This window comes from Pezoporus occidentalis, unplaced genomic scaffold (assembly GCF_034315485.1).
Source record: "Pezoporus occidentalis ecotype Australia unplaced genomic scaffold, CSIRO_AGI_Poc_V1 ctg16, whole genome shotgun sequence".
NCBI classification, from domain to species: domain Eukaryota; kingdom Metazoa; phylum Chordata; class Aves; order Psittaciformes; family Psittacidae; genus Pezoporus; species Pezoporus occidentalis.
Window position 1 is genome coordinate 2,796,635 of NW_026913425.1, and position 27,514 is coordinate 2,824,148.

The window sequence follows — 27,514 nt, forward strand, 5'->3', positions numbered from 1 at the left end:
AATAAAATTAAAATAAAATAAAATTAAAAAAACACCACACACACACCAAAAAAAAAAAAAGAAAACCACCACTTTGATTTCTGACCTGTGAAATTCTGAAATTTTTATTTGCCAGCAGCCATACTCCTCTGGGTTCCCACCCTGAAATTTAAAGTTACCCAAGTTCATTACTCTGAAGAAATCAAAAAGAATGCAGCTGGCCATTGCTCAGATTCACTTAACAGAGAATCGGACTTGAAATGGGCAAAGCAATATTTATATCCTCCTCCTTCTCACCTCTTCAGTCTCTCCCCTCTGAGACACTTATCTGTACCCCTTTCCCTGTGCCATTCCTCCTCCACTCCGCCTCCCCTCACGTTGATTTCTGATTTCTTTGATCTGCCTCAGTGCTGATGTAAGGACCAAAACTATGTGTTTGGATGTCCTGAAACCAGGAAGAAAGCTGTTAGCTCACCACACGGACATCTTCAACATCTTGCCCCAATTGTCCCGTAAGTTTGAACTGCACATATTTGTCCCCTGTGCTCCTCTGTAGCATCTCTGCAAACTGTTACACACTTGGTGTGTCACCCAACACGTTGCTCCACTTCATCTGTGAATGAAGTAATCCCTGTGCAGAGACCCTAGCGGCACACTGGAGGTGAGGTGACACCAACTGGGTGTCAGGCATTTCAATGATAAACACCAAAACTCACCATTGTCGAGGACTTCCCAAATTCATAACTGTTACCAGAAAACCCTGACCAACCTAGTGCATGCATGAAGAGACATACAGTGGCTTTGCAAGCAGGATCAGTGATGTTGATGCCTTGTCCAAAAAGTGTACAACGGTGGCATCAAGGGGAGGAGGACGACTACAAAGCACTGCCAGAGGTGCCAGAACAAATACTGGGTTATTCAAAGCAATGAAAGTGCTTCTGCAACTCACAGGGCACATGTGCCAAGGTTCCTGGCTCACTGACAGAATCACCAGGCTGCTGGGGGTGGACTCCATTTCAGTTGATAGGTGTTAAACAAAAAATTTGATCCCAGAAAGCTGCATAAATAGAATTTCATCTAGGAAACTAGGACCATACCAGACTGGTGAAGTTCAAGGGAGAGAAGAAGAAAAGAAGAGATACTCAGTGAATGATATGCAGCAATGGTCCTGGGGAAAAAAAAAAAAAAAAAAAAAAAAAAAAAAAAAAAAAAAAAAAAGTGAAAAACTGAATGTATTTTTGGTGGAAGCACTTACTAGCCCAGAGCCATGAGCAGGAAGATCCTCTCCTGCTGCTTGGTCCTGATAGTGGTCAGGACAGTAAGGCTTTCTACAGAATACAAAATAGGCTTGCATAAAAAGAAAATGCAATTCCACAATTCACTTTCCCTTTCAATGAAACAAATTGCAAGGCTGTACATATTGACCAACTTCTTCAGACGGAAAGAAAAGGGTGACATAATTCACTGCAGCCAATTCCTGCTATTCCCTGACAGAAAAGAGTCCCGTGACTGGTATATATCATTTTATTAGTTAGAACGGCTGCACTATACTTCTGATACCAGATGATATCATCCAGCCCCGTTCTCAGGGTACAGGGGGACGGGGGAAAGGGAGGAAGAGGCAGTAGGGGGGAACGTGAAGAAGGGGGGAACGGAGGGAAAAGTGCAACGGGGGAAGGGAAAGGCTTTTCCCCCTTCCCGTGCCCCGGAAACGATTTCCCGTCTCCGCTCCTTGCCCTTTGGCCGTGGCTTACGCGGTCCGCTGGCCTACCGCGGTTCCGTGGGGAAGCGGCGGCCGCGGGGGGTGAGCGGCGCCTGAGCGCTCGTAGCCTTCCCGCGCAGGAGCGCCGGGCCGCGCCCGCCGCCCGCTCCGCCATGGAGGACAAGTACAGCGGGCAGGCCTTGGCCGGCGGCGGAGTGTTGGGGCCTGTGGATGCGCCCAGCGCCCGGTAATGGCGGCGGGGGGGAGCGGCGAGGGGGCTGCCAGTCGCCGAACGTCCCTCTGGGCAGCAGCGGGCTTCCCCCTTCAGCCTCGCGTAGCCGGCGGCCTCCTGCTGCCGGGCCGCGGGGAGGGGCAGGGCTGGCGGCGGGGCCCGGGCCCGGGCCTGGAGCGGCGGGGAGTGCGCGGCGGCGGGTCCTAGCTGCCCTCTCTCCTCTTGCAGGCTGACCCGGTACATCGCGCTGCTGTGCTTCACCAAGTGTTTGAAAGCCGTGGGTCTGTTTGAATCTTACGATCTCCTGAAAGCGGTGCATCTCGTGCAGTTTATCTTTATAGTGCAGCTGGGGTGAGTGTGCCGGGGGGAAGCCTTGTCCACCGCCCTAACATCATGCCTTGTCCACGGCGTTCTCTGTCACCGTCAAGCTTATACCCTGCATTATGTTGTTACAGAGTAATCAAGGAGAAGGCATAGCAGTGTACCCAGGAAATGTTCTGTTCATAGCAATGGTTTTCCTTTGTATCTCTGCTCGCTATAATTTCATAATCATATCTCAAGCTTAAAGCAACCCATAAAGAAAATCAGTAAAACGACCTGCTCCTCACAGGACTACCTAAAACTAATCCATATGACTAAGAGCATTGTCCACATGTTCCCTGAACTCTGACAGGTTTGGTTCTGTGACCACTTCCCTGGGAGTCTGTTCCAGTGACTAACCACCCACTCAGTGAAGAGCCTTTTCCTAATGTCTAACCTGAACTTCTGCTGAAACAGTTTCAGTTCCATCTCCTCGTGTTCCATCACTAGTCACCATAGAGAGGAGACCAGCACCTCCTCCTCTGCTGCCCCCCTTGAGGCAGTTGTAGGCTGTGGTAAGGACACTCCCTGAGCCTTGTCTTTGCTAAACTGAGCAAACCAAGTGATTTACAAGTCTTTCCCTCAAGGTCTTCCAACATCTTAGTTGTCCTCCTCAAGACACTCTCTAATAGCATGATGGCCTTCATATATCGAGGCACCTAGAACCACACACAGTACTCAGTGTGGGGTCACACCAGTGCAGTGTAAAGTGGAACAGTTACTATCCTTGACCTGCTTGCTATGATGTTCTTGATGCACCCTGGGGCATGGTTGGTCCTTTTGGCTGCCAGGGCACATTGTTGACTCACATTCAACTTGCCATCAACCCAGACCTCCAGATTAGGTTTCCTGATGATACAAAGCTAGGAGCAGTGGCTGATACACCTGGAGGCCGTGCTGCCATTCAGCAGGACCTTGATGGGCCGGAGAATTGAGCAGAGATAAACTTAATGAGGTTCAACAAGGGCAAGTGTAGGGCACTGCGCCGGGGGCGGAAGAACCCCAAGGACCAGGACAGATGAGTGCTGACCTGCTGTAGAGCAGGTCAGCTGAGATGGACCTGGGAGTGTTGGTGGATGACAAGTTGACTATGAGCCGTCAGTGTGTCCTTACAGCCAGGAGGGCCACTTGTAACGTGGGGTGCATGGGGAGGAGTGTGGCCAGCAGGTTGAGGGAGGTAATCCTCCCCCTCTACTCGACCCTGGTGAGGCCACATCTGGAGTCCTGTGCCCAGTTCTGGGCTCCTCAGCACAAGACAAACAAGCAGCCACTGGAGAGTCCAGCAAAGGGCCACAGGGATGATCAGGCCTCTGGAGCATCTCTCTTATGAGGAGAGACTGCAGGAGCTGGGCCTGTTTAGCTGAGAGGAGACTGAGAGGGGATCTCATTAATGCATATAGATACTCAAAGGTGGGTGTCAGGAGGATGGTGCCAACCTCTTTTCAGTGGTGCCCACAGACAGGACGGGGAGCAATGGCCATAAACCAAACCACAAGAAGTTTCACCTCAACACAAGGAAGAACTTCTTTACATTGAGAGTGACAGAGCACTGGAACAGGCTGCCCAGGGAGGTTGTGGAGTCTCCCTCTCTGGAGACATTCAAAACCCACCTGGATGTGTTCCTGTGTAACGTGCTTTAGGGGGCCCTGCCTTGTCATGGAGGTTGGGCTGCATGATCTCAGAGGTACTTTCCATTCCCAACAATTCTGTGATTCTGTGATCTTCTTCAATGAGGCTGCTCACCAGCCTCTCGCCCTGCAATTAATACAGTATTAACCAGAATTACCCCACCCCAGGTGCAGAATCTGGTACTTGGTTTTGTTAATTTTCATACACTTGGTGGTTGCCCATCTCCTGGTTTATCCAGAAATCTCTGTAACTCCTCTGTACCCTCAAGAAACTTAAGTGGTTTTGCTACTATGAAATTGATCACATTATGACAGTGCTGCTTGGGAATGTCCAAATTTTCTCAAGGGTGTAGAAGACATGCTTTCTTCCTTGTAATTTGTATTCCTGTAGTTTTTTTGAGCTTCCAACTGCTCCTTTTCCCCTGATAAAGAGCTACAGTGTAGAAACTGATAGCCAATATACAGAAACAACCTTTGCCGATGCAATCCTGCATCATGATTAACTGATAAGATATGGAAGAGCATTTCTGTAATAAACTTACAAGGGTTGAAACATTTGGAACTTCAGTTTTATCTTTTATTTCAAATTTGTTTACATTTCTGGCCCTCTTGCTTGCATGCTCCCCTTACCTGCATATTCCCAACCATCATAGTCTTTCCTCTTCACTCTTGATCCAGTTTGAGGAACACGTACACTGTTTATTACCATTTTCAACAAGACTGTGTGTTCACATTCCATATAAATGGGTGTATGTATCTTGCCAATAAAAAGCCATAGTACTATTTTTCCTCAAAACTTCTGAGATCGCAAATCTGTAAAGCATAGGTAGACTTCTCATTAGCCATTCTCTAAAGAACTTGCCTTTAAAGTTTACCAGAACTGCAGCTCACTTGGCATCACATTTATACTGGTATCTGACACATGTAATGCATCAGGGAAAATAAAAGCAGTGAGTATAGTCAGGCCTGCTCGTGAAAAATGTAGAGGAAGATGTTTTGTAAACTGAGCCTGATGTGAGAGACCTGGTTATTTTGAACTGCTTTGAATAAAAAACTGTGAACTAGTACACTAATAGAGAAAATTTTCTCCTTTTAACAGGTCGGCATTTTTTATGGTTTTGTTTCAAAAACCATTCTCCTCTGGAAAAGTGGTAACCAAGCGCCAGGTGAGTTGGTCTATGTAATAGTGATTCACATCTTTGTAGATATCCTTGACAACTTGGTTCTTGCCAAAAGTGAAAGCAGAACAGAGATTATTCCACTTGGAAGATATGGTTGCAGTTTCCAGAAGGGGTGTAAGTAACTTTTTGCCTAGTGCACTGTAAAATTTTGCAAGTCAGTATTTTAGCTTTTGTCAGCTCCTTTTGAGAGTATTGTTTAAAGATTGCTCCTTGGCTCCATACAAGCATCTGTTTTGAGGACTGGATTTTCAAAAAGAGCTTAGTCTGCTTCACTGACTTTGACAGTTTAGTGGGACAGTTTCTGGACTGCCGGAATGTCAGAATGCCCCAGTCATGTTCCCTATGCTAAAAGAGTGCTTTCTGCATGGTGCATTGTGATAAGGGGCTAGTCTAACTGCTCTTCAGATCTGTATTCAGTTCCTAGTATCCTGAGAAGCTAGAGCAGGGCAGGTTGGAACCTGCTGTTTTATAAGAAACAATTTTTCTTCATCTGCCCCATACTCCTCTTCGGTTTATGTGTGCACAAAACCTGATCTGTGCACAGTGTTATTGGGGTACATGCTAAGTAGAAGGGATCTGAAGGACTGCCAAATGTCAGATGCTTTCATGATTAGACAGGTATAAACTGCATCTTTGATTTGTGTTGAGAAAAATTCATCCCTTTATAGTTTCACTGTTGCTAACATTTTTATTGTTTTGGATTTGAAGATGATGTTTGCCATAGGCACTTCGTCTTTCTCATGTATTTCCAAAAGGAATTACTTTTATTCAAAAACATACATTTAAAGTTAATAGTGTATAGAATAGCTGAATTAGAACATGCTTCCTGAAGAAAGAATTTAATATATGCATAAATATTTGTAGACTTAAGGTCTTAGTCTCTTTGTCTTGGATGTTTGATCTAGTTCAATAAATATTTATCAGATATATAGAGAATAATTTACAAAATAACCAGCGTCTTTGACAGATAAATGAACTTGATTTTTTTTCAGCCTTCTTTCCAGGCTTTTTGTTAAAGAGACTTCAGACTATACTAGAAAATGTACTACTGTGGTAAAAAAGAAATAAGTAATTCTGGTTCTTAATATGTCCAAACAAACTTTAGTTGCCTGACAAAGTAGGAAGGAAGATAATCATACTCTAAATTCTGCAGAATTTGCAGAGCATGTGTTTTACACTCTATTTTCACAGCTACTCTGCTGAAAAAATACTAATAATGGGGTGTTTATTTTGAAACTGTGGAGAAATTTATAATGAAATACCTTTCTCTTGCAGTGGATCAGAATTTTTAAGCATGCTGTTGTGGGATGTATCATTTCACTCTTGTGGTTTTTTGGCCTTACTCTTTGTGGACCACTGAGGTAATTACATATTTACAATGAAGAATGGTTTCTCCTTTTATGCTATTTTTTGTGATCTTCCCATGTCTTGCTGCATTGTTTATTATTTTCTTGTCCATCAGCCCATAACGCCAGCCTCTTGCTTTAGTGTTTGAGGTTTTAAATAAATCTTTGTGCTTTTTCCTGTGAATTCTGTTGTGCTTTCCTTTGGAAAAACTATGTATAATTCTCTGTAGAACTTGTAATTTTCTTTATTCATTCTTGAGACAGGATGCCAGGGAAATTCTTGATAGTGCTTGAACTGCTGATGTGAATGATATAACAAGAGAACTGGCTGTTACAGTGAATGTAGTTTTTGTAATTTCCATAGTCTCATTAATTTAACTCAAATTGTTGAATTAACTGTTTGAAGTCCATGGCTTGACAGCCAGTGGTAGCAGCTTGTATTCCCATACCAGTTGACTAGAATCAGTTTCTGCATTTGTACCAGTTGACTAGAATCAGTTTCTGCATTTGTTACAGGGCACTTCTTTACCTGGTCACGTGCCAATGCTGTGGTGGAATTGGGTAGCATTAGTGCATATGTATACTCCCAGTAAAATCGCTTGTGCTGTTTGTCAGCAGTGTTGAGTAACTATTAAAGAATAACATGAGAATTCCAAAAATGAAGGTTAATGTATTAGAAAGCATCTTTCATTAGCATCTTTCATTAGCAAGAGGCAGGTAAAGCCTTAAATTGTACATTTTAGAAGTTGAGGTTTTAGGCCAATAAAGGAAAAGGTATACCAGAGAATAACAGGATTTGTTAATACTGTGGTGCCTTTCTGGGTGCTGGCAGTCTTCCCAAACAGAACCAGTAAAGTGGACCCTAGCAGACTGTATTTTTACGCAGAGAATGACAGAAACACTTGGTAAACTTGACAGCAATTATTACTTTCATGTTCTGCTCTGGAAAGCTGTCAGTATAGCTTGTTAGTCAGCCTTTGTGTTCTGAAGGAGATGGTGTGAAAGTCAGAATTTCTTATTTTCAGCAATTGAGAGGTTCTGAGGTTGCATAAACTGCTAGATCAACACCTCAATAAAATGCATGTAATACAACAGAACAAGACCTCTTTTTTTCTGGGAACCAGAAACTTTGGTTTAGAGGAGGTGTTGTAATAAGAATAACAATTCCATCTTGATCAAGTTAGTATCTTGTTGTGTTATTAGAAGAAAGTACAGTTTAAAGCAGTTTATAAATGAATATTTTTTATCTGTTCCTTGAGTTACGAAGTTCTTGTTTTGTGATATGTCTAGCTGTCCACAGCCAGAGCTATTACTGCTGAAGGCAAATGGATTTGCATTTATCCTTTTGAATTGTTTAAATTTGGTGTTGAAATCACAGGCTAAGTCTTTGACTGCTCTGTCATTGAATTTTAGCTGAAATTGTAAATATCAAGCTTGTGATGGAAACTCCTTGTGACTGGGCGTAAGTGTTTATTTCACTTTTTTTATAGGACATTGTTGCTGTTTGAGCACAGTGATGTGGTTGTGCTGTCACTCCTTAGTGTCTTGTTCACAAGCTCAGGTGGAGGACCAGCAAAGGTATTTAAAAATGTATTTTATCAAATTTAAGAACTAGTGAATGCTAAAAGTTCAAATACTTCTTTACCTGGAATGGTGTTTGGGATCTATATTCATCGAAACTGTGCTTTGTGTAGCTTAATTAGTGAAATAATAAACACAGCATTAAGAGAGAAACAGTGGGTGAAGCTGTTGGTGATCTGTAGCACATGCCTGAGAAGTTTCTCTGTTTATATGGGGAAAAGAATATTGAGAATTATTTTTGCACTTCAGCAATCTTTGTAATGTGGTTTGGAGTTCAAACTAATGAGCGGACGTGTGTGTGTAGTGGTCCTGCCCTTTAGGCGCTGCAGTCCCACAGTACAGTCTCCATATCATTGCCTGTCCTTTCAGTGTCAGTAGCTTTTCACAAACTTTGTTTTTTTCTGCCAGAAGGTTCTCTTAAGTATTTTAATGTCTGCATGAGCCTGTATGTGCTGGATACTTGGGCACAGTGCTTCATGTAATCAGAAATCTGTACTTCTGACATCCTTTGTCTGAGTTCCATTACAAACAATTTCACAAGGTGTTCCCTAACTGTGCCTTATCAGCCCAAGATAGAATAACCTTATCCCAGCACCTAGGAATCTTGGCCACTCTCAGTCAAAAATAGTGGCAGTTGGAGAAGGATGCCTTACAGTATCATATACCTGAGGCTAGAGTACTTGTTCTGTAAGAGGAAGGCTGGCTTTGGTGCTGCCTTAGGCTGGGAATTTTGAAATCTCTGTCTCATAACTGCTGCTGGAGTCCCGTAATGACTTTTAGGGTGCTGTTAGAGTGAATACCACAGTCATCTGCTCTGACACTCCTGCCCCCCTCAAACTGATACTATAGCGATCAGCGTGAATTTCTTAATCTAGAAGACAAATCTTATCTCCAGCCAGTCACCCAAAGGTGTAGAGAGCTTTTTTGTCAGTCTCTACCTTAGTGGACCATACTTGACAGTTAAGATGCACATGTGAGGCAGCAGAAACAAGGGAGTGATAACCCTGTCCTCTGAATATTTCAGCTTTATGAAGTGAACTGTGGTAAAGAGAAGACAGCTGACTTTCTGAAACAATAATGTGATAGCTATATTTGGCTTCAGAAAATTAATTGTAATATTATTTTTTTAGGTGTAGACCTCGGTGTCTTGCCAAGATGATGACTACCAAAATTGCAGTGTTTTAAGTCTGCTGGAAGCTCTGCAAGCTGAGATTTCATACTTGCTTTTGTCCATTCCCCATAAAAACAGTTGCTGCAAAGCTCTGCTTACTCATAGCCTTTGTACAGTGCTCTAGCCTTTATTCCCCTAAGACAAAATTCTACAGTTTGTCCACTAGATCTTCTTCACAGCTCCCTGATGCTACAAAATATTAAATCATCAGGTTTAAGTAGCACGTTTTTTTTCCTCATGTTTTCTTACAGAACTAAAATAGGTTTATCTTGACCAGGAGAGGGGAGGAAGGAAGGAACTGATTTCCTGGATTTTTTTATGTTAAACTGTTACAGCACATTATAAAAATATTCTGAGTGGTCTTTGTTTGGTTTTTGTGTTTGGTTTATTTTGGTATTTTCATTATTTTTTTTTACAGACAAGAGGTGCTGCATTTTTCATCATAGCTGTAATCTGCTTACTGCTTTTTGATAATGATGACCTCATGGCTAAAATAGCAGAACATCGTATCCTTTCTTGTTATGTGTAAAAGCAAGTGCCTATTATTACTGGAGCAGGGAGAACGTAAAGTTGAATGCACTGACTTAAATATGCTTGCATTTTTCTTGATAGGAATCTTATCTACTAATAATGTTCTAGCATAAGATCTTACTTTTATGTCTAAATATTAATATTTACAGCCAAATAAATGGCATTGCTTAGTTTGATAACTTAGAACACAGCTATAGATTTTAAATCTAAAAAGTAAAAAATCTAAAAGGTAAAGTCTCCCTGCCCATTTGCACATACCAGCCCATTTAGGATTGCCAGAAATGTTTTTCATCAGCTCTGTTAATCATAGAATTGTAAAATGGTTTGGGATGGAAAGGATCTTAAGATCATCTAGTTCCAGCCCCCTGCCATGATGGGCAGGGACTCCTCACAATAGGTCATGTCTCCCAAGGCTGTCTCCAACCTGACCTTGAACACAGCAGGGACCCAGCATTTACCACTTCCCTGGGCAACCCATTCCCATTCCTTTGCCAGCCTCAGAGTAAAGAACTTCTTCCTTATATCTAACCTGAACTTCCCCTGTTTAAGTTTTAACCCATTACCTCTTCTCCTATCACTACAGTCCCTGATGAAGAATTCCTCTCCAGCACCTTTCTAGGCCCCCTTCAGATACCGGAAGGCTGCTATGAGGTCTCCACGCAGCCTCCTCTTTTCCAGGCTGAACAGCGCCAACTTTCTCAGCCTATCTTCATACGGGAGGTGCTCCAGTCCCTTGATGATCCTTGTGGCCCTCCTCTCGACTTGTTCCAACAGCTCCGTGTCCTTCTTCTGTTGAGGACACCAGAACTGTACACAATACTCCAAGCAGGTTCTCACGAGAACAGAGTAGAGGGGCAGGATCACCTCCTTCAACCTGCTGGTCACACTCCTTTTGATGCAGCCCATGTCACTGTCGGCTTTCTGGTCTGCAGCTGTACATTGCTGGGTCGTGTTCAGCTTTTCATCCACCAGCACCCCCAAGTCCTACTCCAAAGGGCTGCTCTGAATCTCTCCTCTGCCCAGCCTGTAGCTGTGCCTGGGATTGCTCCGACCCAGGTGTAGGACCTTGCACTTTGCATTGTTGAATTTCATAAGGTTGGCATTGGCCCACCTCTCAAGTGTGTCAAAGTCCCTCTGGCTGGCATTCCTTCCCTCCAGGGTATCAGCTGAGCCATACACCTTGGTGTCATTGGCAGACTTGCTGAGGGTGTACTCAATCCCACTGTCCATGTCACCAACAAAGATGTTGAACAGGATTGGTCCCAACCACGGTACCTGAGGGACACCACTCGTTACTGGTCTCCAGTTGGACACTGAGCTGCTGACCACAACTCTTTGTGTGTGGCCACCCAGCCAGTTCTTTATCCACCGAGTGGTCCATCCATCAAATTGATGTCTCTCCAATTTAGATAGAAGGATGTCGTGTGGGACAGTGTCGAACACTTTGCACAAGTCCAGGTAGATGACGTCAGCTGCTCTACCCCTGTCCATCAGTTCTGTAGCTCCATCATAGAAGGCCACCAAATTGGTCAGGCAGGATTTCCCCTTAGTGAAGCCATGCTGGCTGTCACCAAGCACCTTGTTGTTTTTCATGTGCCTTAGCATGGTTTCTAGGAAGATCTGCTCCATAATCCTGCCAGGCACAAAGGTGAGACTGACTGCTCTGTAATCCCCGGGTCATCCATTTCCCCCTTCTTGAAAATGGGCGTTATATTTCCCTATTTCCACCTGACTGCCATGATCTTTCAAATATGATGGACAGTGGCTTAGCAATTTCATTCACCAGCTCCTTCAGGACCCACTCATGGATTTTATCAGGTCCCATGGAGTTGTGCACATTCAGGTTCCTAAGATGATCTTGAACCTGATCCTCTCCTGCAGTGGAATTTTCATTCTTCTAGCACCTGCATCTGCCTTCCAAGACTTGAGAGCATGGTCAGAGCATTTGCCAGTGAAGACTGAGGCAAAGAAGTCATTGAGATCCTCAGCCTTCTCCAAATCCTGGGTAGCCAGTTCTCCTGTTTCCTTCCAGAGAGAGCCCATGTTATCCCTATCCGTCTTCTGTTTGCAACGTATCTATAGAAACCTTTGCTGTTACCCTTGGCATCCGGGCCAGATTCAACTCTTAACTAGGCCTTAGCTTTCCCAACCTGATCCCTAGCTTCCTGGACAATGTCCTGTATTCCATCCAGGCTGCCTGTCCCTGCTTCACCTTCTGTAAGTTTTTTCCCTCAGAGTTTTCTCAGCAGCTGGTTATCCATCCATGGAGGCCCCTGGTCTTCTTGCCCCATTTCCTTCTAGTCGGGATGCAACTCTCCTGAGCTTGCAGCACATGATCCTTAAATATCAGCCAGCATTCTTGGGCCCCCTGCCCTCTAGAGCTTTAACCAGTTTTATCCTTTTTCATTAGAAACTCTAGACATAGTGACTGTAGCCTGTGTGCAGTAAATGGTTGACAGGCTGGCTGGCGGTCTTTTCTATATATCCAGAAAGATACACAGAATCACAGAATGGTTTGGGTTGGAAGGGAGCTTTAAAGGTCATTTAGTACAACCCCCCTGCAGTACGGCAGGACATCTGCAATAAGATCAGGTTGATCAAAGTCCCATCCAACCTGACCTTGAATGTTTCCAGGGATGGGTCATTTACCACCTTATCTCTAGTCTGAATCTCCCCTCTTCTAGTTTAAAGCCATTACCCCTTGTTTTACTGCTACAGGCCCTGCTAAAAAGTCTGACACCATCTTTCCTAGAAGCCCTCTTTGATTATGGAAAAGCCTCTCCAGAGCCTTCTCTTCTCCAGGCTAAAAATATTGAGCCCTCTCAGGCCTTCCCATGGAGAGGTACACCATCCCTCTCATCTTTCTTGTGTGCCTCCTCTTGACTTACTCCAACAGATCCATGTCCTTCCTGTACTGAGGACTCCAGAGCTGGACACAATACTCCAACTGGGGTCTCATGAGAGCAGAGGAGAGGGGCAGGACCACCTCCTTTGACCTGCTGGTCACGCTTTTTTTAATGCGACCCATATCATTACTGGCTTTCTGGGCTGTAATTGCACACTGCCAGCTCATGTTCAGCTTTTCATTCACCAGTACCCTCAAGTTCTCTCCACAGGACTGCTGTCAATCTCTTCATCCCTCAGCCTGTATTGATACCAGCGGTTGCCCTGACCCAGATGCAGGACCTTGCACTTGGCCTCTTCTCAAGCCTGTCCTGGTCCCTCTGGATGGCATCCTGTTCCTCAGGCATGTTGACTGTGCCATTCAGCTCAATGTTATTTTCAGATTTGCTGAGAGTGCACTTAATCCTGCTGTCTGTGTCATTGATGAAGACATTAAATAGTACTGGTCCCAGTACAGGGCCCTGGGGAGCACCACTACTCTCTGGATGCAGCCATCCAGCTAGTTCATTATCCACTGAAGTCCATCCACCAAATCCATCTCTCAAATTTAGGGGAAAGGATGTTGCAGGGGACCTGGTCAAAGGCCTTACAGAAGTCCATATAGATGAGGTCTCCACTGATGTAGTCACTCTGTCACGGAAGGCCACTAGGTTGGTCAGACAGGACTTGCCCTTGATGAAGCCGTGCTTGAATCACCTTCCTGTCCTCCATGTGCCTTAGCACAGCTTCTAGGAGGATCTGTTTCATGGTCTTCCCGGACGCAGAGGTGAGGCTGACAGGTTAGTAGTTCCCAGGGTCTTTCTTTCTACCCTTCTTACAAATGGACACAGTGTTTCCCTTTTTCCAGTCGCCAGGCTTTTCCTGTCTGCCAGTTCTCAGGTATTGCAGAGAGTATCTCAAAGAATTACTGTGCTTTTGCAAATGCGGTAATCTCAGTTCAGTTGCTGGGCTGAAAAGTAATGTGAAGTAGCCTGCAGTAGCTCCAACAATGGATGTTAAGCTGCAAAGTGGAAGCTTACTAACATGCTTTAAAAGTCACTGAGTAAATTGGAAGTAATTCTGAAGTAAGTTTTCAACAGTTCATCTCAACATGGTAAAGCATTCTGGCAAAAAGTGGTACATCTAATAATGGGCAGTAAAACCAAACAAGGTGACAGTAAACTTAGTCAAGAAATAATAAAAACATGGAATTAAACATGCAAATAGTATATTCAGGGATAGCATTGATTAATCAATTGAGTTTTCAATAAATAAATTAATTGTTAAAGTGCCCTCTAGTTTTCCCAAAAGTTACTATGATTTTAATATTTGATGCATTGTACTTGTCAATTACTCTTTTTTTTTCAAAGTTTAAGTATTTAGAAACTGGAATGATGAAACTTTAGATACATCACTGTTTTAGTGCTTTTTATGAAAATTGATCTAATTTTTAATGCTCTTGAATATATTTTTCAAAGTCTGGTTGCCAAAATTAACTTAAATCCTGTACCATGATACCACTGTGCAGTATTCAGCAGTGACTATGGTCTTATGTTTAAAATGTACACACACACACACACACATATTTTTAACTACCTATTTTCTGTGGAAATATTTTAATATTTTCTAAATTTTAAGGATCTGACAAACCCTAAAGCTCAGTTTGCTTACTTCTGCTTTCTGTTGTCTTCTACTACCTTTACCTGTTCTTTGGATTAAAGGGAAAAAAAAATCATCAAATGAAATTCTGCCTTAACTTTCTTTTGTTTAGCTGAGGGGCATCATGACAGTGCTCTTACCCATGTTCTGTATACAATAATTGCTTTCCTAGGTGTTGCAGATCACAAGGTAAATAACTTATATTTTAGTAGGCTAATATTTATCTAAGTTTTGCAGATAACAGTTTCACTAACTTAGAGCTAATCCAAACCTAAATCAAAAACAAAATGTTCATCATCCCCACCCCATGTTGGAACTGAACTAGCACTGTAATTTTTACATCCTGATTGACTCTGAGCAGCTTCAGTACCACAAGCCAAACCCTAGCTTAGTCTTGTTGATAAAGTGGCTGCACTGAGGACTAAACCAGGGGAAAAAATATATATATGGAGCAGCTGAGAAAGTATTTATGTAAAAATAAATCAAATGTTAAGAGAGACTGGTTAACTGTGTGTAAAGCAACTGTGACCTAAGGGAGATGAGATGCTGTGTGTGTATCTTGTGATTCATTTATAGAACAATTTTGAAAGGAAATATTGTGAAGAAATGTGGTATGGTGCAATTAAAGGTAAGTGAATGAAAAGGTTAAGAGAAGCTTAGAGACTAAGGTGACATGGCACTTCTGGGGTTTATGTATGCTTCCAACACTTTTTTAATAATAGATGGAAAGCCACATTTCCTGTGATTTTTCTTTTTCCTCATGTGCTCTTCACACCAAATCACTGTTGTATACGGATTAACATTACTGAGAGTTTTAAACTTCAAGTCATACCAGGCTGTTGTGAATAGTATATATCCTAGTGAATAGTATGTATCCTATATCCTATAATAGTATATATCCTATGTACAGCTGAGGTATAACCATATATGCTGTGCTACTGTTTTTAACTAGAATAACAATTACAGTAAATAGCCTGCCTTTGGCTTCTGTTGATAAGGAAAGCATTTTAATCTTTTTTTCAGTCACGTTGGAGTGAGGTATTGGGCTCTTAAGAAATGCTAACAGGATTCCTCTGTGCTTCCAGGGAGGAGTACTGCTTCTGGTACTGGCATTGTGCTGTAAGGCTGGTTTCCACATGGCTTCCAGAAAACTATCTGTAGATGTAGGTGGAGCCAAGCGTCTACAAGCTTTGTCTCATCTTGTTTCTGTCCTTCTTTTGTCCCCTTGGGTCATTGTCCTCTCTCTGACAACAGAGGTAAGGTAGCAAGTACAAAAATCGGTCATTTTTTATAATGCTTCTTGTGAAGTGCAGTTTAAATCTTTCCGTTAAAATAGCTTTAAAATTGCCAAAGTTGCCATTGTTATTTTTGTAGTAAGCTCTGTTTGAAATTTTCCCTCTATATTTTGATGTGTGTCTGTGTGATATCTTAATTTCCTGTTTGTGTGGTAACTTTATTTCATCTTTCTAGCTCAGATACTATATCCTGGATTCATGTTCTATCATCGCACAAGTATTGATGACTGTATAAATACAGGGCTTCCTTATTCCTGAGGAGTAGATTGTTGTAATTTAAATACGTGTTTGCTATGCCTGCATGCTTAGGGGAGAGTATACTTGCAAACATTGTGTTGCATGTAGCATTGCTTGTAAGGGCATGAAAGTATTTAAAATAAAGTACTGTGGTGCCTATTAGTTATATGTGTCTCTCTATATCTGGAATTCTGGGTTTATATGATAAATCGAAAGTGTAAAAGTATTTATGTTGTGATGGATTGTTGAAAACATTTGTAATGAAAGTGAACTATATTTAATGCTAGTCAGTGTACATATAACCACATCTAATGATGAACAACACTGTTTGAAATGTATTTTTTGTTGCAGAGTAAAGTAGAGTCTTGGTCTTCTCTCATCATGCCTTTTGTAACAGTCATCTTTTTTGTTGTGATCCTGGATTTCTATGTGGAATCTATATGCTCTGTCAAGATGGAAGCTTCCACGTGTGCTCGATATGGATCCTTTCTTACTTTCATTAGTGCACTGCTTTTCGGCAATTTTTGGACACATCCAATAACAGACCAGCTTCGAGCTATGAGCAAGCCACCACACCATGAAAGCACAGAGCACGTTCTCTCTGGAGGGGTGGTAGTGAGTGCTGTCTTCTTCATTTTATGTACGTATTCTTATTTATCTTTTAATAAATCTGTTTTTCATGTGACTGGGGAGCCAGTCAAAAAATGGATGTGTGCAGAATTCGTTTGGATGAAGAAGTAATAGGCCTGTTTTGTTGCGGAAGTAATGATCTAATCTTACATAGCAATGAAATCTAATAATAAACCTCAAGATGAAGTCGACAGTCACTTTGCTGCCTGCATATTTCCTGTAAGCTTTGCTGGTAAAATATGTTATAAAGTAGCTGTGAAGCTTAGAAACAGCAACAAAAACTTCAATACTTTCCTTGCAGCTGCCAATATCCTGTCCTCCCCCTCCAGGAAAGGGCAAAAGGGTACCCTTATTGGCTATTCCCCTGAAGGCACTCCTCTGTATAACTTCATGGGTGACGCATTACAGCAGAGCTCCCAGTCATTACCTCGGTTTATTAAGGAGTCACTGAAACAAATCCTTGAGGAGTATGACTCTAGGCAGATCTTCTATTTCTTGTGCCTAAACCTGGTAAGTGCATGGGGTTTTGTTTTCTTATTTTCAAACCAAATGACAGTAGTACATGCATAGTACAGTAAGAAGAGTTACTCTTTAATTCCCATTATTAGTTGTCTTTAAAGTGACCCCTGATAGAATAGTTTCATCAGATGAAATGTTAAAACAGAATATTCTTACAATAATCTTAAAGTAAGTGGAAGGTCGTTTTGATTTTTTGTCACACTGCGGGTCTGGTTCTCTATGTAACTCTTACACCAGTAAGTAAATACTTGTATGGTGGTACATTTAAGATTGAAGTATCTCAATGTTACCAGCAGATAAGCTGAATCTGATAGGGTCTTCAAGGATGGGGACAATAAAGTAGTAAGTGTAGGATTAATCACTGTCATTTTGGAGGAGTCTGGTTTTATTTCTAGGATCTCTCTTTCTCAGGTAGGAAAAAATGATTCAGTAAGCAAAACTGATAGGACTTCATTTGCAAAGATCTCTCTTTTCCCCTTGGCAATTATCCAGGAAAATAGGGAGAAGTACTCATGATAACTTTAAGGAATTCCATTATGGAATATGAAAGATTGGAAAGTTTATAGGCATACAAATTAATAATAGTAAACCATATAGGGAAAATGTATGTAATAAAAATGTTTGTGTAACCTTCTCAAAACTAATTCCTAAGATATAAGCAGTCAACTAATTGTCAAGAAAATTGTTTCAGATGTATAGACAGCACTGTGTTTGCATTAATAATAGATCAGATCAGAGTTGTTACACTGTTTAATGACAAAATGCTTAAAATTTTGTGTGCACAATGTTAGTTTAAAATTCTAAATGAAAATTTAAATTTACTCCTGCAGATGGTTGTTTCCTTAGGTCTAAGGCTTTTAAGAGGGTAGGTTCAGAAATGTCTCTTCATAGACTTGGAATATATCACTTATATTTTGTTGGAGCAAGAGAAAATGTTCTAGAAATACTTCGAACAATACTATTCAAAACTGTGGAGTATCCTATGAAAAGAGTTTCCCACTAGCTACCAAGACATCAAACTACAAGTTAATATTCAAGGGAAAAATAAAGCTTTTTTTGCTTTTGCTTTTTTTTTTTTTTCATTTCAGGCTTTCACTTTTGTGGAGCTTTTTTATGGTGTATGGACCAATAGCCTTGGTCTTATTTCTGATGGATTTCACATGCTTTTTGATTGTTCTGCATTAGTGATGGGGCTTTTTGCAGCTCTCATGACAAGATGGAAAGCAACCCGCATATTTTCCTATGGGTATGTATACTAGGTTCTTAAGGACTATCTGAAAATTATTCCATTTTCTCATTTTCAAAACACCCTGCTATAGAGAACGTTTCAAATGTTTTAATGGTACATGTGTCTGTCAGTGTTTTGCTGTGTTTCTTCCGTTCCATTTGTGTTCATGCTGTTCATTCCTTACCTCTGTGAAAGTGTGTCTGAAATACCATCTTAATTTATCTCTACAAATAAAACTTTATCACTGTTAATATTATTTAGAAATTGACTTGCTCCATGTATGTATGTATGCCAGACAAAAATACATGTTGAAAGTCAGCATTCATAAGAGGATTTAAATTTTGCTGACATAATCAAAATCTGTACGGTTAAATTGCATAAGCAGTTTAGCAGTTTCAAAGTCCTGAATGGGCGGTTTTATATCTTTTATATACTGTCCCGGGTTCAGCTGTAACAGTTATTTTTCTCCTTCCTAGTACCTAGTGCAGTCCTGTATTTTCAACTTTAGCCTGAGAACAATGCTGATAACAAACCAATGTTTTAGTTGTTGCTCAGGAGCACTTAGTCTGATCAAAGACTTTTCAATCTCATGCCTCACCAGTGAAGAGGGGCATGAGAAGCCTTGAGGGAGCAGAGACAGGACACCTGACCCTGTGTCTTTGAGGGAAAAAATTCAAAGCCATCTTAATGCTGTATTAAATGTATTGTAACTTTACATATTATAATTCTGAAATTTGTTAAGAGTAACCATTCTTCACTCTCAAAAGTACCTGTGTTTGCTTTCAGGTATGGACGTGTAGAAATTCTCTCTGGTTTTATTAATGGACTCTTTCTGATGGTAATTGCTTTCTTTGTCTTCATGGAATCAGTGGCCAGATTGGTAGATCCTCCAGACATAGATACAAATATGCTAACTGTAAGTGTCATCATTCAGATTGAATGTTTTTTGACAGTTAGTGGTTCTTTTATGTTTATCTTAATTTAGAAAGAAAAAGGCAGACTAAAATAGCATACACAAGAGATCTAAAGTGTGCCTTGACTTTTTGACATATTCTAATTTTAAAATCCAAACTACATCTAGTTTTAAAATACAAAACTACATAGGGGAGAATGTAATTCAATTATGACAGCTAAATTGATTTCTTTCCTAAGATGTTACAGCTCTAATCTTTTTAGATGGTGGTCTTTCCACAGTGAAAGATACTAAAGAATCTGTACAAGACTAAATTTGGTTCTGCTGTTACATATACCAAGGCTAATTATTACAGAAAAGATTTTGTGTTAGTCTCTGAGAAAGCTGAAAAATCAGACAGGATTCATAACGTTGTGCTGAGTGTGTTAGTGTGGCATAAACAATCATGAAGATGTGCGTAGTTAATTTAACTACACCGGTGTCTCCTTCCACAGCCTCTTCAGGGGCTCCCCGCTTAAATTCTCAAGCTTCCATGTGTTTCTTGCAAATGTAATGGCTTATTTTCTTCAATTTTTTGTTTAACTGAGACTGCAAATCCAAGCATTCATTTATCACATTTCCAGCTTCATTTGTTTTGTCTCCCCCCACACACACAAGAATTTGTGCTCTCCTGCTGTCTTCGGTAACAAAGAGAAAGATTTTTATGTAGACACAATAAGAAATATGCAATGCTGGAATCAAGGCCTGATTTTTCGTTCTTTTTAATCTTTAATGCTTGCTCCATTTTAACTACTGATTTTGTTTCTTGGGAATGGAAGAGGTTACCCCCTCCACAAAAGCACAGGCTTTCATAGCCAAGGAGAGGCCTAATGATTCCCAAGTAGGACTTGCTTAACTCCTTTGTTAGCTGGTGTTAACTCTTATACTTTGCTAGTTTTTCAAGAGAAGAGTAGAAAAATAGGCAGAGAGGTAAAACATACAACTCAACCAGTAAAGCAATAATTGTTCACTCTTCAGCCAAGTACAATTTCAGATGGGTGTGCATGTCCTAGATACAATATACATTTTTTTTCTTTTTTGCCAGTGAAAGCAAAGCAAAGCTTGTGTTCAAACCACTTTATCTCTTCTTGAAAGTAAATAAAATCAATCACCCTTTCTTAAAACTAAATTTGCTATCTTGCCCCGATTTATGTATATTAGGTTTTGCATTCTGGTGGTGGTTATTGGGTGGGGGTTTGGAGAGGGTTAGGGAAAGTGGATCTTTTTGAGAGGGGAAGAAGACTCCTTTGAAACTAGCTTGTATACTGAAGGGAATATGGTGAGGAATCCATATTAGAATAATCCTTCTTCTTATGTTAATGCTTTCACAGTTTTCCTTAATTAGGTGCACAGTGACTCTTGATTACCATGTTCTAGAAAGCAAACTTGAATACCTGGGAAGAGGCAGTGAAGTTCACAACTTTTCTCCCTCTCACAGCCAGTCTCTGTTGGAGGGCTGATCGTAAACCTCGTTGGTATCTGTGCCTTTAGCCACGCGCACTCCCATGGGGCTTCTCGGGGAGGCTGTCACTCACATGATCACAGCCATTCTCACCATGGGCACAGCCACAGCCATGGGCATGGCCATTCACACAGTGACCATGGGCACGGCCATGGACATTCCCACGGGTCTTCTGGAGGAGGCATGAACACCAACATGAGAGGCAAGTACACATTGTTGGACCGTAAATGGTGTATGTGATTTCCAGCAGACTTTTGAAGATTTTCAGAATGAGACCTATTGCTATGCATCATTCCTAAAATCTCTCTCCAGAAGTGATCTGACAGCCGTTTAGTATGGTATACATGAATTTCTCAAACTGTTGATTCATCAATGAGTTTAAGCTGAAGGAACATAGCTTGAAATGTTTCTTTGTGTGGCTTTCTGAGATGTGGGTAATACGTGGGGATCAATAGAAAGCATTAATTTGCCGTGTTCGCTAATATCAATAAACAGTCAATATTATTGAATAAGCTTGAAGTCCTTGTTCCTAAGTTCTGTTTGAAAAATAAAGTACAAGGTCTCTATCTATAAGGATATTACCATGCTTCTAGGTAGCATGTGACCTCTGGCTGTAAAAACACTGGGATGAGGGATAAGAAGTAAAAGAACAAATGCATACCAGCAATCTGCAATATGCTTCTGTCTGTGACTCAGAAGATAAGGTGGTAAAGATGAAACTGTCTTTTTCAACTCTAAAATCAGAAGCTAACCAAGAAGGGTAATATATATAAAACTACAGCAGAGCTCCTTCTTGGAATTTTTGCCCTAGTAGTTAGGAAGTAGTTATTTACCAACTGCCTGGCTTATAAAAAACTAGAAAGGAATGATTTTTTTGTGTAAGCTTGTCAGAGCATAAGCATTTTAGTGAATAGTCTCATATTCCATTGGTTATTTTACATCCAAATTCAAATTGGCTATTCTATTGTCTGCCCATACTCTTAGCTATTTCATTATTCTTTAAAACCCTGATGCTTAACTAGCACTGACCTTACAAATGTTTAGAGATTACTTTCCTATGCCCATTGAGTGTCACCCATCATTAAAGCAATAAGCTGTGTAAAGTTCCTAGCAGTAACAGATAGACAATATTCTTGCAAAACTGGAGCAGAATCAGCATACAAAATCCAAGTCATGCATTAATATCTGGCAGGCCAGTGTATTTACAGTGATATTTTTAACCTCTTCTGGGAATCAGTGAGTCCTTCTGTATAGAGTTAAATGAATATGCTGTATAGTGTGAATCACACTAACAATTTCAAGACTACTCACATTCAGTTTAATCTGCAAATGCCTGCTTAGATCATTGCACTGGCGAGTAAAAATGGGTGGTTTGTTGTTTTTTTTTCTAACTGAAATACTGATTTCTAATCGAATATTGTTGATATCCAATTAAATATTAGAAATATTATTGTTGATTTCTAATTACATATAGAAAAGATAAATGCTTTGGGGTGGTTTTGCACTGGGTTGGGAAGATAGTTGCCTCTAATAGTTGCTTGAGGTGTGTTTATTATCTTTATTAAGCCATACTGTGTTTCTTTGATTGAGCATATAGGTACCTTTTAAACAGAACTGTTCAACTTAATCAGTTTATTTTGTTTTCAGGTGTGTTTCTGCATGTGTTAGCCGATACTCTTGGCAGTATTGGTGTTATTGTATCCACGATATTTATTCAGCAATTTGGATGGCTCATAGCTGATCCACTCTGCTCTCTTTTTATTGCTACATTGATTTTTCTTAGCGTTATCCCTCTATTGAAAGATGCCTGTCAAGTGCTTTTGTTGAGGATACCTCCAGATCAGGAGAAGGATCTGCATGCTGCTTTAGAAAAGGTCAGAACTAAAATTCTGAGTGTTTTCCAATGCAAACACTTGGTAAACTTGAGCAGTTCAGTATGACAGCCTTTGTTGTCTTAGACAACTTCATGTCTCAAGTTGTTTTAAGTCTGTTCTACAGAGATATGACAGGATTGGGAGTTCTACTGATAAAAGTTATTTTGCAACTAAAAGAACTTGAACTAGTTTTTTGCTTTTATGTGTAGTACTGTGATTTCAGATAAGTATGCTAACAGCATGGGAAAGGTACTTAGTACTGAGAAAGTAACATAGCAAGTCACAAAAGCCTGCAGTCTTTTTAAACTTGATGTGTACAGTTCAGGCTACAGAATTGTATCTTGAGCCTGTATTGCCTCTTAATTAGTAGAGGAGGACTTGTGTACTTGTCTGCATGAGAACGCTTCCAGGAGGATCTGCTCCATGATTTTGCAGAGCAAGAAAGAATAAATGGAAATTGTCTGTGAGAGGCTTGTGTAGTGAAAGAAAACTGAGGTGCAGAGTGGGCTTTCACTTTATGATGAGGGAAAACAGCAATTCTGGGAGACTGAGGAAAAGTAAAATACTTACTGAAAGCAATTGAAGAGCAGTTCATTAAAATATAATAGGAAAAGCATTAAAAAAAATACATCACAGGAAAGCAATATGCTTGCTACCCCAGCCAGCAGTCACTTGCTTGCTCCCCACTTTACCACCACTGCTGCCAGTGGAATGGGAGAAAACAAGAAGAGTAAAAGCAAGAAAAACTGGGGAGCAATTTAAACTCAGTTTAATATGGGGGGGGGGGGGGTAAAGCAGTGCACCAAGTTGCAGAACAGATAGTACCCAGGCAGTCTATAAACAGCAGCCACCATGGAAGCCCCAACACCCCCTTCTTCCTCTAGCCCAGTCTTTATTGCTGAGCACAGTGTTGCATGGCATGCAGTATTCCTCTGCCCAGCTTGGGTCAGCCATCCCAGCTCTGTCCCCTCCCCAGTTCTTGTCCACCCCCAGCCTCCTTGCTGAAAAGCAAGAAAGCTCTGACAGCACCCAAGCATTGTTCAGCTATAGACAAACACTGATCTGCTACCAGAACACAGATGCAAAGTACGGCATCTTACTGGCTGTTGTGAAAAAAAGTCCAATCCATCCCAGACAGACCAAGTACAAAAATCAATTTTAAAAAAGTGACAGGTTATGGGAAAATACTGTATCTCTGACTTAAGTCCAGCTATGATAACTAAATAGCTGCTTATCCTGCATAGTGAGGTAACAAATGCCCTAGAAATGGGTAAATACCCAGCCAGTTTTCTCTTTAGTGTGTCTATTGATGTGGCTGGGATTTGTGCCCTAAATTGTAGGTTTATTTGGGTTTTTTTTTCTCATCCTGTTTAACATTGCACTTTTCTGGGGTTTTCATTTAGTTTTACTTTTAGCTTCTAGTCTTTGACAGTAGTAGCAAGGTGACTTTTGAGTTCTACATATTTCTGAATGTGTCTTAGCTGGAAAGCTGCTTTGCTGTCCAGCTTTGTTTCCCTGTGAAGTATTTGTCACCAATAGCTATGTACATACACGCGTTTAAAATGTGCTCTTAAATTAAATGCTGCTAATGTAATTTCTTTGCAGATTCAAAAAATAGAGGGAGTCATATCATACAGAGATCCTCATTTTTGGTGTCATTCTGCAAGTGTTGTGGCAGGTACAATACATGTGCAAGTGATACCAGATGTGATGGAACAGAGAATTGTACAGCAGGTGAGTGCAAGGTTTTTAGACCCTGCTGTTTTAATTTCAGTTGTAAACTGAAGTTTGAAGCTGCTGCTTGTGATTATTTTTGCAGCTATTAGTTAATGTTTCAGAGCTGGTCTCTAGTGCTGTACTCCCCTTGCCTGCTAGCTTGGAATTGCATGAAGAGCTATTTGAAAAGGTGGTTTGCTTTTTTTTTCTTTTCCTCACTGTTGAAAGTGGTACTACATCTGCTCTGAGAAAAGCAGGTGAGGTAGATTTCATGCTGCAAAACAGGCAGTAAGCAGTAGGGATAGCTGCGTGTTAGTCATGGGTTTATAAGTAGTTTACTAGTATCTGTCTGCCTTGGGTTTCTCTTTTCCTTAAAAGGATACTTCCTATGCAAGACCCTGAGAGCTACCCCATATGCAGAAGTTGCAGAGCCATACCCTCTGGAGCTAGTCTTCTCTTCCCAGAAAACTGAATTCTTTATGATGATATTTTTTTTAATCTACAGTACTTCAGAGCCACAGTGCTGCAAGTTACTGGGATATGTAATGCTAATGTTAACCATACTGTTCTGTTCAGGTTACAGCCATTCTGAAAGATGCTGGTGTAAACAACCTAACTGTCCAAGTGGAGAAGGAAGCTTATTTTCAGCACATGTCTGGACTCAGTACGGGGTTTCAGGATGTCCTTGCAATGACTCAGCAACTAGAATCCATGAAATACTTCAAAGATGGTACTTACATCATGTGATACAAAGTTGTGTTTGCCAAAGGAGGTGTAAATGGGGAAGCCATAGTATTCTGTGTTCGTATTTCTGCCAGGAGATATTGCACATACATGTACAGGAACAAATGTACTATATATTTGAGATTTTTAAGCATACTGTCTTTATTAAAATTGCATCAAGATGCTTTTGTAAAGGAAATTAGATGGACTTAAATATTTGCTGTATATGTGAAAATTATGCAGATCTTAAATACTGTACGTAGTGCTTATTAAACAGAAGTCTTGCAACTTGTGGATGAGCAGGGATATATTCCATACTTTGTCTTAAGTATGGAACATCATGATTATCATTTCATATTAGTAGTGGGAAATGGAAATAATTTATATTAGAATGCAGACATAGCTTGAAGATTCTGGGTGAAAAACAGCATGTTTTTTATGGGGAGTAAAAAACAACGTGAAGTCGTGTTTTGCAGTCTTTGTTAGATAATATAAATACACAGTTTTTATGTTATATTTTGGCAAACAGATCTGATTTCTAAACTTAATTTTAGTGAGCAAATAGATGTTACCAGTGAAAATTTGTATCAAATTATGTTTTTTAAGGAGAGAAATCCACAGTTAACAGTGAGAAATAGGGAGGGGAGAAAGTTGCAGACACTTCTCTGTTTCCTGAGAAAATCAAAAAAAAAAACCTGTAAAACAATTTCTTTTTGTACTTTTTCTCTGAAAAACTGCAAATGCAACAGTTCAAAAATTAAGGTAATTAATCAGTGACCATCCTAGCACTCACCCGAACTTCACCTCTTCAACATACATTACTGTGTTGACTCGATTTTTTTTGTAATACCATAGCAGAGCTGCAGATGTCCTGTAGCCAGGTGTACCTTCAAATATTACCAAAGGAAGCAGTTCAGGTTTGGAATGGTGAGCTGTGACATTAGTCTGCGGCTTGACAGGCTGCAGAAACAAACTGTAAATTCAGACTTCTTGCCTCAAAAGAGAAAGAGTGTTTAAGAAAAAATAGTGTGTATTGGGGTCTTCATACTGTGAAGAAAACAAATCTGTCTTTAGTGAAAACCTGTCAACAGGGTAATACTGTGTCTTCAGAGGTAGTTTCCCTTACATCTGTTTACAGTCTTGCTGTGCCCCCTTCTTGTCTGAAGCCCTTAAATATTTCCTATGGAATTCAGCAAGTCTGTTCGGTGGTTAGTGAGAATGAGTAACATCTTTCACCTGTGTGTCACAGCAGCCTTACTTTGTCATACTGTTTTCTTGTTCTGGTATAAATTTATATTACTGATATACTGATCAGCACCTGAGTATTGTTATAAAGGCCAGACTTCATGTTAGTGGAATTTAAGGGTAGACTGATGTAGGAATTACATGATCAGACCCACCAGCAGCGCAGTTCAGAATGTCCTTGAGCAATTCGTCTGCTCTTGTTTACACAGTTTCTTCTGTGACTCTTACACAAACAAGTTTACAATCCATTCTCTTCCTCTGGTGCTGTGTTAAACACTGTCTGCAGTACAGGACTGACTTGAAAAACTGTGCTCGGAACGTTTCTGGAAGTTGCATTGCTTTTGCATGTAGTGATGAACGTTGACTGCACAGGTAACAGTCCCTCATTTCTCAGGGTTGTGCTGCAGAACCAGCAGAGTGCCCAGAACTCGATCCTGTTTTCTTCAGTTCTTGCCTTTGGCAGTGGTTTTCTCATGTCACCTCCTCCAGAAGGCCCAGGTCACTTGAATAACAGTGCTGCAATTACACTCAGCCTGTAAGCAGGGTGATCCCTTTGCTCTGAAAACCATTCTCGAACAAAAAGCTTCAGTTACTATTTACATGTGCCACTGGTGTTTGCCATGGCTGGACTGGAGCTGGCAGCATTTCAACAAACCCAGAAATAGCTCTGTGGGGATAGGTAGGTGGTTTTTTCCTACTTTTTTCGAATTCTTCCTTTTTCAAATCAAGTTAGTGTAACATCACTGAAAAGCCTTAATGCTTGACACAACTTCTCTGAGCAAATGCTGATTGCACACTTCAGCTGCTAGCAACAGGACCACAAGCAAATGAAGGTGGCTGGGACCTCATTGGATGATTACAGCAGTGAAGATCAGCTCATGCCTGGCTACTTCACAGGCAAGCAAAAACCTGCATCTTCACTTGCATTTGGTAGCTCTTCCCATGTGACCCCAGCACATGCACAGTGGCTTTCCTGCTATCCTGACATAAAGACAACAGCAACGAACATTGTCTACCTTAAAGTTGTTTAAAAAGAGCCCGTATCTGGCAATAAACCTCAAAAAAAAAAAGGGTTTAGGCTTTCCCCCCATGAGATGTATTGCAGCTGTGCTGTAAGGGCAGGTTTTCAAATCACCAGTATGGGCCAACTGGTGTACGTGGTTAATAAATGCTGTGGTGGGGAGCATTCCAGGTAGTCAGTTGCTTGTGTGCCGACAGAGGCAACAGAACACTTTCAAAGACGAAGCAAAGATTTACAACAAACTGGCAGTAAGTGATCTATGTACATGTAATGAGGAAAGAATAAATGTAGTTTTCAATACCGGTTTATGCAGTGCACCTTGGCTTTTCTGGTTAAAACGTGAGGTGGGACGCACACAG

General features: G+C 40.9%; 1 protein-coding gene across 1 annotated transcript; it reads left to right on the plus strand.

The window, feature by feature from the left end:
• The first annotated feature begins 1,682 nt into the window (after positions 1–1,682).
• Positions 1,683–27,455, plus strand: SLC30A5 (solute carrier family 30 member 5). Its single transcript, XM_062612344.1, has 16 exons — positions 1,683–1,928; positions 2,142–2,264; positions 5,001–5,067; positions 6,358–6,443; positions 7,919–8,006; positions 9,599–9,686; positions 14,366–14,442; positions 15,339–15,509; positions 16,137–16,425; positions 16,717–16,925; positions 18,023–18,180; positions 18,949–19,078; positions 20,553–20,778; positions 22,224–22,450; positions 24,056–24,184; positions 24,743–27,455. The coding sequence occupies exons 1-16, from the start codon at positions 1,855–1,857 to the stop codon at positions 24,911–24,913; spliced, it is 2,313 nt and encodes a 770-aa protein (XP_062468328.1). The 5' UTR covers positions 1,683–1,854; the 3' UTR covers positions 24,914–27,455.
• The last annotated feature ends 59 nt before the right edge of the window (positions 27,456–27,514 follow it).

What these genes read in the sequence shown, in the direction of transcription:
- SLC30A5 (XM_062612344.1), top strand. Translation starts at nt 1,855, where the DNA reads ATGGAGGACAAGTACAGCGGGCAGGCCTTGGCCGGCGGCGGAGTGTTG. An exon ending in GTGGATGCGCCCAGCGCCCG is followed by an intron (nt 1,929 to 2,141) that starts GTAATGGCGGCG and finishes CTCCTCTTGCAG; the next exon opens with GCTGACCCGGTACATCGCGC. An exon ending in TAGGTGTTGCAGATCACAAG is followed by an intron (nt 14,443 to 15,338) that starts GTAAATAACTTA and finishes CTGTGCTTCCAG; the next exon opens with GGAGGAGTACTGCTTCTGGT.